Below are 12,028 nucleotides of genomic sequence, written 5' to 3'. Positions count from 1 at the left end.
ATTTAGATGTTTTACTCATAGTAGTCTAAAAAGTTCAACCCTGCCACTAAATTCTCTCCAAACATGTTACATTAAGCTACATAGATCGCAACCTATAATTAATTCATGTTCTTCATGCACCAGGTTTTCTATAGTAAACCCCAGGCTGAAATGCTTCTTGCTTGAGCTTCTGAAAGATTCACCTTATTTTTTTCTGGGCCAGGCTGTTCTACTGCTATTGTTCTATATTTTTCAGGAGATTCCCCTCATCTGTCACAGGTCAAGTTATTCTTGTGACTTCTGATATTTGAAACATCCCAGAGGCGAGATGTGATAAATGATAGCTTCTCCCTAAGTATAAATCTCAATTGCAGTCAAATAAAACCAGACACAAGCTCATATTTTACTCTTTGGTCTATTTAAATAAAATCTGATCCCCGCTAGATCAGATCATGTTGCTGCAGTAGGTTTGCCCTGTACCGACTGAACGGGCCCCAAATTGCTGCTTTATTCCAAATAGTATAACCACATGTCTTTGAGCCTCGCACAAACATCTACTTCTCATCGTAATAACGTTCCCTCAATTGCCTTAAATGTCCTTGCCCATCATGAATACGGGTAGTTCTTTGTCCTTACTGACTAACTCCCATTTAGTTGATTCGCTAAGGATCCAAACGCAGGGATTCTTTTACATGGAAAAGTCTGAGTTAAGTGCTGGTAACAGTCCTGGACAAAGTGCCAACAGTCTAATATTAGCTGAGCACATGGCCGTATAGAGAATCACTCACCAAGCAAGCTAAACTTAGTGCTGTGTTTCCCAAGACTCTCTCCTACATCTTCTGCTCTCACACTGACCCCTGCTGGGTGGAATCATGCCTGGCGAGGTCCTATAAGTGTCAAATAAAAGGTTTATTAATACATTAACAGACAATAGTGGGAAATGCTTTTAATACTTTGTTATAGTTCAAGTTTGTGAATGTTTTATTTTGAAGGTTTTATGCATGATTGGTGACGAATGCTGTACGTTGTTGCTTTGCCAGCGTCAAAACTTCCATCTTCTGGCCTTAAAAAAATCCCCCATAATCTGGGGGGGGGGGGGGGGGGGTATATGACACACGCTGAATATTTTTGAGTTATTGTCATTGTAAAATAATTAATTGAGCAGATACAAAGTTGTTAAAAAGTATCAAGTTGCTGATGCTTGACCTGATTATTCCTTTTCTTCTTCTCAGGCATGATGCAAGTTAATAAAGGAGGTAAACTATTTTGTGCGTATACGTTTTTGTGTTGCTGTACCAAGTTATCAAAACATGTATTATATAGTATTGACAGTAACGATTATTGCTTTTGTACTTAAGCACATTGCAGGCAGTACTTTTACATACAGACTTTGAATCAATACTTTTACTTTTATCAAAGTTTTTTTTTTACACGATTATAAATACTTGTACTTACGTGCAAAGAATGAGTTTATAATTTGCGAGACGAGATCGTTGTAATTTGCCACAGAAGAGCAGATTCACTGAAGTGCTGCATTACACTTTTTGACCTCAGGGAGGCAGACTTGATTCCCAATAGAGCGGAAGTGCTGCATAACCGCAGCGGCAGGAACATGAGCAAATTCGCGAGATTACACATTAGGGTTAATCTGTTTACATGTTTTTTTGAGCATGTGATTGAGGCCCTAATGCTTTGAATCAACTTGTTAATGTGATGTTCTTGTCTTTATTTAAGTCAGCAGCTCAGAATCATAAAAAGGCCGCATCGTGGCCCAAACCACATATTGAAAAATGTATGAATCTCGAGGTGGTTTCCTGTGAGAATTGCAATTCACTGTATTCACAAAGTATACTAAACTGTTGGTATCACCTTTTGGACGAAACAGAAATCAGCAGTTTTTAGCACAAGAAACAAGATATCTGAAGGTGTGACAGCTTGAGAACATGTTTATTTCTAAGCCTGATATGCTAACCAGCCATGTTAAAGGCAACATTATTTTTAGGAGACATGAAAAGAGGAAATTTGATGCCTTTGACGCCTTTTCCATTGGAAAAAAAAAAGCATAATACATCATCAAGCTATGTACAATAGTACATACAGTAAAAACATTCATGTTTCTTTTAAAGCACAAACACAGGGTATGGGCAGCAGCAGCGCAGTAGCATTGTACACAATAACTTGAATTTACCAAATAATATTAAGTAAATAGAAATGCTGTACAGTATAACCAGCCAGAATGCCAGATTGTAAGGTCTCTTTTAAAAGTAGTTAAGGAACCACTTGTTTATATTTAGTTTGATAGCTTGTTCCATTGCACTGCTGTTGCAAGTAATAGTAATAATTTTGTGTGATTTTGGATTTATTTATTTATTTATTTATCTATGCATTCATTCATATTTTGCAAATCACACACATTATAATAATGAATTAATTATTCTTATTCTTCCCAGTTTTTCAGTTGCCTTTATTTTATATCGCCACTGTCAGGTAGAAAACGGCGCCTTTAAAAAAAAAATATATATATATATATATATATATATATATATATATATATATATATATATATATATATGTGTGTGTGTGGGGGGGGGGGGTTGTTTGTCCCACCAAATGGATTTGCATGAGAAAACAGAACCGAGACACGAGTGACTCCCAAGACAACGTTGAACTGGGAAGTGCCTGTGATTCAGTCACATAGTTAAATTGGACAGTGAGAGGTTTGCTCTGATGACACAACAGACGGGCCGAGGTGGCTGTCGATGGACCGAGAGAGATGTGGAGACAAATGAGAAAAATGAGCGAGAGCAAGAAAGAGGGGAGTGATGGGGGTGGAGTTGCTAGACTACCTCAGCAGACTGTGAGGGGAGCAAGGGTTGCCACTGTCTGTTTTGTTTGCTTAATCCCTCAATCTTCTGTAATCGGGATGAGAAGAAGAGAGCATGCTGCCTAATTTAGGACTGCACAGTCTATGTTGGGACCTGCAAGAAAGAAAGACAACCAAACTGGCCATTGCAAAAGATGGAGGGAGGGAGCAAACTTCTGCCACAAACCGTTTGGGGAACTTAAACCGCAGTTTCTTAAAAAGAGAAGAGTCAAAATCAACAAGATGCTCTCAGCCATCAGCACAGAAGGAAGCGAAGAGGACTCGCTATTGGTGAGAATATCGCATGTCCAACATGTTTTACTTGATATCAGGGAGAATGACTTTGATTTGTGCATCAGAGGCATGGAGTCAAGTTTGGAAGTTAAAGGAAGCTTGAAAAGTGGTGAGGTGAAGCAGAATGGTACAGGAAGTTGAAGCCACAGCTGAAGATAAATTGAAAGAAAAAAATATATAGATGTTTGTGCAAAATAAGTTTTGCTTGTCTGACAGAAAAAGTGCCAAAAACAAAATAAATGGTAGTCGGGAAAAAAAGGAGCTGAAAGGTTTAACAAGATATCAAACTGCCAGCAGGTGGAAATTTGATCTACATATCATATTTGTTAAGGCATTATCAATTATCATACTATCTTAAAAAAGAAGAAGAAGAAGAAGAAGTACTTGTGTTACATCAACCGTCAAAACGGGTATAAGTCCATTTGGTGATATAAAGAAGGGTTTTATTATGAAACATGATTTCAGTTGTGTCCACATATAGACTTTAGACTTACTTTATTGTCATTCTAATTAACTGTAATAAGTATACAGAATGTAATGTCGGTGCACGGCTTATGCAGGGGGGGAAAAGTATTATAAGAAAAAGGAAAACAGCAACCACAAACAGCAACTGAAAATACTAAGGTTGAATATAAATAAGGATAAAATAGAAATAAAAATAGAATTAAACATAATGCATTTAAAGTGTATTATTTTAAAGTGTCTACTGAAAAGTTTACTTACAGTGACGGCAGCAAATATGACTTAAAGTGACATTACAGTGACAAAACAGCGCAGATCTCGGATATTATGGGGTATTAAAACTGCATTTTACGCTCAAAAAACTAACAAAAATGGATTGTAATAATAACGAAAATGTTTCTTTGGCAATTCATTTAATGCAGTATACAAGCCTTTAAGTTAATTTTATATGTGATTTCAAGTGTATTTATTTCAGTATTACACACTCTAGAAACATTTGGGTCAAAAATAACCCAGCTATGGGTCAAAATAGGACCGATCCTCTCGTTGGGTCAATTTGACCCAACTTTGAGTCAAGAAATGGGTCTTAAATATCACTCATAGATATTGGTTAGATCCTTTACTTGGGTCCCAAAAAAAATGGGTCATTTTGTATAAAACAACCCATAAAGTGGATCAGTCAATTTTTGATCCATAATTGGGTTACTTTTGACGCAACTGTTTTTAGAGTGCAGCATGGCCATTAGCCGGAAGAAAGAAGGTTAAACAGTCGTCTGGGAGTTGTGGTCATTCAGCGACATCAACTACTGGCCGCAGCCAATAAAAAAGCACCACCAGATGATGTCACTCGTAGGTGACAGCTGTGCAGTGGCTGTATTTGATTTGCAGATTGTTGTTTTTAAAATATTTTTTAAATAATATTTTTGTTGACTTTTACTAAACTATATTTACTGTGATGTTTAAAAACAAAAGCTAATAAAAACTGACAAACCGGCTCTGAAAACAAATTAAAACTAAATTTAAATAAATAAAAAATTATGTCAAAATGAAATAAAAACTAACTGCAATGAAAATTCCAAAACTATTATAACCCGGCTTAACATATGCTTCACTCAAAGATTGGCATCATCTTCATTGTCTGCTCCTCCAACCAAACATATGCTAGCAAACGCTGGAGGACAACTTCTTGACTGTAGCTTGACCCAGGGGTGCAGGTAAAGGTTGAGGGTCCCATGACAATCCTAAATATCAGAGCCGATCACGATGTGAAATTGCCCTGACTCACCCCTTACGGCCATCAGGCTGCCAAGAGGAGTCACCAGCAGACCTGCCACATGTCACTTAGCAGCATGGCTGAGGGCTGGACGATCTGACTCACAGTTCCCCACCAAATCTGTTGGAGTATCTTTGATGAAGCTTCACAAGCCAAATTGCTTGTGGGTGTTCTGTCTGGTCTTAAAATCTTTGAAGCGAGAGAAGACTAAAATCCTGAGAAACAACCTCTGGTTCCAAAATGTTTGCTAAATAGGCCATTCAACCGAATTATTTCCAAGGATTGGAGATGGGCCATAGTATATTTTGAGAAGTTCATTATTTTCAGATTTAGCATTGGAAAAAAGAAAGTAGTTTATTTTGAGAGCATTACATTCTACCAGACCCTCATTCCAGTTTTGCAGTAGTGCTCCTCCTCTTTCACCTCACAAGTCTTGGCCAGAGTTATTTGATAATAGTTTGGGAATCTTCATTATACTTGATTTTTTTTTTAAATGTATAATAGTAACTTTTTTTGAGTGTTTTTTTTTCTTCTTTTTTTTTTTTAATTCGTTTTATTTTTTGGGAAAATACTTAATTTTAGTTGAGTTTTTATTAGTTTTAGTATTAGTTGTTTTTTGTTTATTTTGTGTATTTTAGTATGCAAGATTTAAAATATATATATATATATATCACAGTATATATTGTGTATAGTTAAAACCCAACAAAAATATTTAAAAAAATCAACCATATGCAAATCAAATACAGGTACTGTAAAACAGTCCAAGAAGTACAATAAGCGCAGTGCATAATACTGCTTCTTAAGTTAGATCCATCACAACCCTCCCTTAACATCTTAAAAATAAAGCTAGGATGGTCTTGCTTTCCATCTGAGAGCACGTTACCTAGCGTTGGTTTTCGGACTGAGTTAAGTGACAGAAGCAAGCCATATGGCCACATGCACTGCTGTCACCTAAAAGCAACGTCACCTGGTGGTGCTTTTTCATTGGCTGCCGATGTCATTGCTTCTGGGCAAATGGCCTCAAGTCCCAAACGACTGTTAATATCAAAATAAATACATTTAAAATTAACCCCACAGGCTTGTGTATGAAATGAATTAACAAAGGTGAAAACAAATTCATTTCGCATTATAGTTACGTTTTGTAAAGGTAAAATGTAGTTTCAGTTATTTATTCATTTATTTTAAAGTATTTTTCATTTTCATTTTAGTTATTTTGTGAGTTGTCATAACTAAAACAACCTTGGTCTGGGCGAGTTGAACAACGCTGGCAAAAAGCATGTTGGACAGACAGCTTATACATCAAGTAAATCGGACTTACAGATAAGCGGAGTTGGAGTGGGGTGAAGCGCCTCATCCTCTTTAGGCCTTGGTCAAGCCCTCTCAGGTGACCTGCAACACGTTAGCGACAAAGAGGCTCTATGATTAAAGCCAAATAGGTGTTTACAATGGAAGACGTGATCCTATGTGTCAGAAGATGTGCTCTCTTTGGCTGCTTTGAAGGAACCCATCTGATAAGTGTGTCCTGTTCATTTTCTTTCTGTTCCAGATGATAATGGAACACAGGAGACAAAGCGCTCAGGTGTGATCCCAGCAGACGGGGCTGGGCGGCGGGAGGCGGGGCTCATGGCCTCGACATGTGATGACCCCCACTTGGGTGCTGGCCCATCTGAGGATTCTGAGATGAACCTGGATGAGTCAGACTCTGGAAGTGTCCTCTCTGATGATTCAGTGCTTCCTAACTTTGAAAGAGATGACAAGTATGCAGAGCCTCCTAAAACACTATATGAGGCATGTGCTCGGAACGATCCCATCTCCCTGAGAAGGATACTAGAGAGAGGTCTTACCAAGGAAGAGGCCATGGAGTTGGACGTTAATGGCAGGGTGAGAAACAATGCAATTAAATCTGATACAATAACTTTTATTACAAATATAATAATGCTTAACTTTTAATCAACGCAATGTACATATGTCACTAAACAGTAAACATTTCATACAGCTTTTATAAAGGACCTCACGGAGTACTAACGCTTTGACTGCCCCTTAACTCATGGGGGCCATCCCACCAAATTGTTGCCATTTGCCTGTTGTGACTTTGTTAAAATTATTCAAACTCTAAATCTAATTATATAAATATCAAGCTTCTCAAAATGTGTGTTAGTCCATCTCAGGCATGTTTAAGTCATTATTTTATTACTGTTTACTGAAGCCTCACATTTGAGTAACATGACTGAAAGTAACAGGAGTGAGTTTTTACTTTAGTATAGTTAGCCAATACATGAAATATAGCCACATTGCATTTATGCTAATAGAATGTTGACAAATCTGTATTTATATATATACATTTAAAAAAAAAGATAATAATAAAGTGAACTTTATTTTGACCTTACAAAGGCCTGCAATGGATCCACATAAGGCAACTTCTGGACCATGTGACTCGTGTAATTTTTTTTGATTATATTCTGAAGGGTATGTGTAAAGGTAACAGGAAGCCCAGGGGCATGACTAAAGTGTCAAGTTAAACTAAATTGTATTATTATTATTATTATTATTATTATTTTGTGGTTAAAGTCTACTTTTATGAAGCAGTGAGAGGCAACAAATGCAATTTTTCCAGTACAATGCTTTAAATATAAAATCACATACATCAATATGCAGGACAGTACTCCACAAAAATATTTTTTACACTTAATTTTAATCGTGCATTCATATATTGCATTTCCTGGTGCTGCAAATGGCACCGGTTTGGTGGAATGGCCCATATATATTTTGTCTCTTATTATCTAATAAATCATCTTAAATGTCTTCTTCTTCTACTACTTCTATGTCAATAAACGCCTAAATAAAAATGATATACAGTAGTAATGGACAGTATAAGGTTGAGTATATTTTGGGAGGCCACCCTATTTATAGCTTGTGAGGTAGATGCCACGGACTTCCGACGTCCGGGTTTCACACATCAGCGCCGTTTCCGGCCACTGCTGGCCGCGTCCCAACACCCGCATCCCCGCCCCTGCGCCCCCCAATCGCACGTTTCCGCCGATGGGCTCTCTGAAATGCTTCGGACACTGAGACAGACACACTACACACTCGCACTCGTCGACGGGAACGCGCAACCGAGGGGCACAAAGGCGGGAAGCGCAAGAACTGGGACGAGCCCCACACGTCGCAAACCGGAAACGGAAACAAAAGCCGATGTGTGAAAACCCGGAAGTCGGGAGTCTCGCCTCCTCCGTGGCATATATACCCCATATTTGTTGCCCATCAGAGTGGACTAATGGTGGCTGTGAGCAAAGGGTTTGTGGACATCGTCACCACGCTACATGTATGCCCTCTAATAGACGTAAACCACCAAGACAATGATGGCAACTCTGCCCTCATGATTGCAGCCCAGGCTGGTATGTTCCACCACAATTAAGAGACCACTCACCCAGGAATCAAGCCTCCGTTCAGTTTAATGTTTTCTTTATCCAGGCTTCACCACTATTCTAAACTTCATGCTGAACTACTACTCTGGTGTGGACACTGAGGTCAGGGATCCTCGTGGCTTCACCGCCCTCATCAAAGCAGGCCTGCAGGGCAGAGAGGACAGCGTGTCGGCCCTACTCATGCATGGTAAGTTGCAGCATGGCCTTTGCCTTGCGTGCATGCATGCTTTCCATTTACGGCATTACGGGACAAGCAAAGTTTTGCATCTGACAACACTGTTGATGAACTATTATAATCTGAACCTGAATTGCAGATATCTGTAATGAGATTTACATGAATGGAAAAAGTGACGTCACTTCTCCTTAGCAAAATGACGTCTGAAATTAGAAATGTTTACAGGAAAAACATTGCTCAATGTGTGTGAGATATTTCTGACGAGTCAAAACTGAATTACAGATGTTAACATATTTCCAGTCTAGCTGTTTATATAGTCAGAGTGGTGCTCATCCACGGAATGGATTGAGTTCCAAAAGTGGCCACATGGTGGGGTAATTTGTCTGTATGTCTGTGGTGCCCAAGTCCGGTCCTCAAGAGCCCCTATCCAGCCTGTTTTCCATGTCTCCATCCTTCAGCGCAGCTGAATCTAATGATCAGCTCATCAGTAAGCTTTGCAGAAGCCTAATAACTAGGGCTGGGAATCTCTGACTGTCTCACGATTCAATTCAAGTTCTATTTTTGGGTCTGCGATTCGATACAAAATCGATTATTGATTCAGGACGGTTTTAGATAAAAAAAAATGATTTGATTGACAATGATTTCTGCTTCAATTTATAGATATGCAAAGATTGTCATGATCTACTCCAGTCTGACCTGCTAATGCTAATTAGCGCGCTACTCGTGGCACTTTTATCACTCAAAAGAACGACTATTCATACAAAACGCTTCAGGAATGTATACAGAGAAGCATCTTAACATCCTACACTGCAAAAAAAAAAAACTTTTATTGGAATAACTTGATCATGACTTTTTGCTTCTATGCGGCTACAACTTAACAGTGTATCAGAACGAGCAGAACTACGCTGCCCCTAAGTGGCCAAATCGTGTACAACATGAAAAGTGCTCCCAATAAAGGCACACACAAACAAGGGCAAGACAGTATAAAATAATTGAAATAAAATCAATTTTGGGACATTTAAAATCGGTTCATATTAAATGAGAATCGTGATTCTTACGAGAATCAATTTTTGGGCACAACCCTACTGATAACGATCCTGATCATGAATCAGGTGTGTTAGTGGAGAGAATCATGGAAAACAGGCTGGATAGGACCAAAGTTGGGCACCCCTGCTGTATGTCATTGTCCATCTATCCGTCCATTTTCTGTATTGCTGTACCAGGTCACTGGTGTGTTGCATTGAGCCTATACCAGCTGACTTTGGGCAAGAGGCAGGGTACACCATGGACAAACAACCACTCACACTTATGAACAATTTAGATTTTGGGACTGTAAGAGGAAGACGCATTGCCCTGAGAAAACCCACGAAAGCAACATGTCAACTCCCCACAGGAAGGGCGAAGGCAACATTTACACCACAAACGTCAGAAAGGGTGGTAACCACTGGCCACTGTGGTGAAGCAGCAATTGACTCCCGTTATATGTCTTGACACTAGTAAACAAGCAGGCGCTAATACTCGACTTGATGCAATCCATCTTTTGTCATGCACAGGTGCTGATATGAATGCAATGGACCATGTTCAAGCTCGTGGTTTGAAGGATTGGGTCTTGAAGACAGGGAGATTTGAGACAATGAACAGAATACGCTATCTGCAAGCTCATCCGGTCGCTGAACAATTTTGTGACAGATACACACCTGAGTGGCCGGAGCTCAAACAGCTGGTGACAAAGGCCACTGCCACCAAAACAACAGGTCAGAAGCTACGACAGCGCATGAAGGACGGCTTCACGTTCAGCTTCCCTCAGGACCCTCAACACAACGGGGTCATGGACCATATGGTGCGTTTGACCACAGGCATCCACAGCCCCCTCATAGCCACTGCTTGCCATCCACTGTGTCCCAGCAGCCCACCAGAAATTGGCAGGAGACGCTTTGCTGTTCCTGAACTGCTTGAAAGGCACAGTAGCAAAGAGCTGGAGGAATCCACAGTGTCTCACAGCAACGGTTCTCCCACCTCCTCTTCTCCCAGCGCTACATCAGTTGCCTCGGTATCCCTGACCTCCTGCTGCCAGGAGGCGGAGCGCAGGGATAGCGCGCCATCCGGTGGTGGCATGAGAGGCTTTATTCCCCGCAGCATGGCGCACAGGAACAGCATCTTCCCCACAGGCTGTGTCCCAAAAATTGAAGTGACCAAATCTGACGAGCCTGCTCCGAAGAAAGAGAAGAAGAAGAAAAGGCAGAAGGGATACCTGGAGCCTCCTGTTTGGAAGTATAAGGAGGCCAAGGAGGAGAAAAAGAGGGAGAAGCAAAAGGAAATGGAAAGAGAGCAAGAGAGAATATCTAGGGGTCCAAAAATAAAGACAAAACATGACCCATGTTGAATTTTACCGCAGATGATTGTTGATTCTTTTGAAGATTATTTTGACACAATGTTTGTATGAGCTGCTGGAGTTAATCATGCAGTATGGATTGGATTACAAAAAACATGCTGAGTCTTCCATTTAATTAGGTTTTAGCAATTTCTTATTTCTTATTGAGATAATATAATGTGAATGATCAGTGAAGTTTGCTCTTTGTGAGGCTTTCATGACTCTATATAGAGATCCTAGCGTAAAACACGTAATGATAACAGTGTTTTCAGTAAATGTGGCAAAGTAAGATGGCTGCCCTCTGGCTTCAGCCGCTATTGACAGTCCAGTATGTGACGATGTGTTAGCCCTGCCCAAAAACAGTTTAAAGCAATCTTTTCGCAATTCAGTGCTGCATATAACTTTAAACAAGCATAATATCAAAAGTCTTAAGCATAGAGATCCGGACGTTGACGTCACGAGTCCCAAAATGGGCGCTAGCGCAGCCATTTTGGCAGCATGGAAAACGCTTTTGCCACTTTTGAGTAAACGGCAAACGTCACACTTTTGGACCAGCTGCCACAACGAGAAGAGGCAAAAAAAAGGATCGAGCATTCTCCAGGCTCAATCAATGCGTGGGGCCAATGGAGCACTTTTACATGGTAGTGGTTACCACAAGCAAAATGTGGGGGAAATAATCGGTTTTGTTCGTTTGTTTAATAGATATTACTTATTAATTAAATAACTGACCAGCGCCATAAAGAAGACTATTTAAGCCATAAATGACGGCGGTCGAGGCCCAATTAGCGGCTGCTAAATTGCTAACGTACCTAAATAACACTGCAAGACTTGCATAAAACTGCTAACTTCAAAGGCATTTTGACCACATATAAAGGAGGAATACATCTGGATAGTACAAACTTGTAAAGCCTTTGCATGATCAGAATTGAAAGCACTCACCGCCGTAAGAGACGAGGTAATTCCATGTAGCAGCATCACCGAGTTGAAAAAAAAAAAGCACTCCTGACTCTTCATCGGCAATCGAACCTGTCTACCTCGCGCATGTGTATCATGTCCTTTTCATCAAAGTGACTGTCAATTTGGACGGCAAGTTGACGGATAAAGGTCCATTTTAGCCCTCCACGCTGTCGTAGTCCATTAACGCTGCACCGCTACTTTCTTGCCACAGGGGGGCGTGTTCAGAAAA

General features: G+C 40.0%; 1 protein-coding gene across 1 annotated transcript; it reads left to right on the top strand.

Moving 5' to 3' along the window:
- Positions 1 to 2,889: 2,889 nt before the first annotated feature.
- On the top strand, positions 2,890 to 10,865 carry ankrd33aa (ankyrin repeat domain 33Aa). The gene is made up of 5 exons (XM_086067092.1): positions 2,890 to 3,133; positions 6,418 to 6,752; positions 8,137 to 8,266; positions 8,343 to 8,483; positions 10,025 to 10,865. The coding sequence occupies exons 2-5, from the start codon at positions 6,495 to 6,497 to the stop codon at positions 10,852 to 10,854; spliced, it is 1,359 nt and encodes a 452-aa protein (XP_085923218.1). The 5' UTR covers positions 2,890 to 3,133; positions 6,418 to 6,494; the 3' UTR covers positions 10,855 to 10,865.
- Positions 10,866 to 12,028: the final 1,163 nt, after the last annotated feature.

The sequence above is a fragment of the Leptonotus elevatus genome, chromosome 2 (assembly GCF_054856555.1).
Source record: "Leptonotus elevatus isolate MCC_2025b chromosome 2, RoL_Lele_1.0, whole genome shotgun sequence".
NCBI lineage: Eukaryota > Metazoa > Chordata > Actinopteri > Syngnathiformes > Syngnathidae > Leptonotus > Leptonotus elevatus.
The sequence above is the reverse complement of the archived record's forward strand: the minus strand, read 5'-3'. Positions and strand labels throughout refer to the sequence as shown.

Coding starts and splice junctions, on each gene's coding strand:
- ankrd33aa (XM_086067092.1), top strand. CDS start 6,495: ATGGCCTCGACATGTGATGACCCCCACTTGGGTGCTGGCCCATCTGAG. Junction 6,753..8,136: donor AGTTGGACGTTAATGGCAGG/GTGAGAAACAAT, acceptor GTTGCCCATCAG/AGTGGACTAATGGTGGCTGT. Junction 8,484..10,024: donor GTCGGCCCTACTCATGCATG/GTAAGTTGCAGC, acceptor TGTCATGCACAG/GTGCTGATATGAATGCAATG.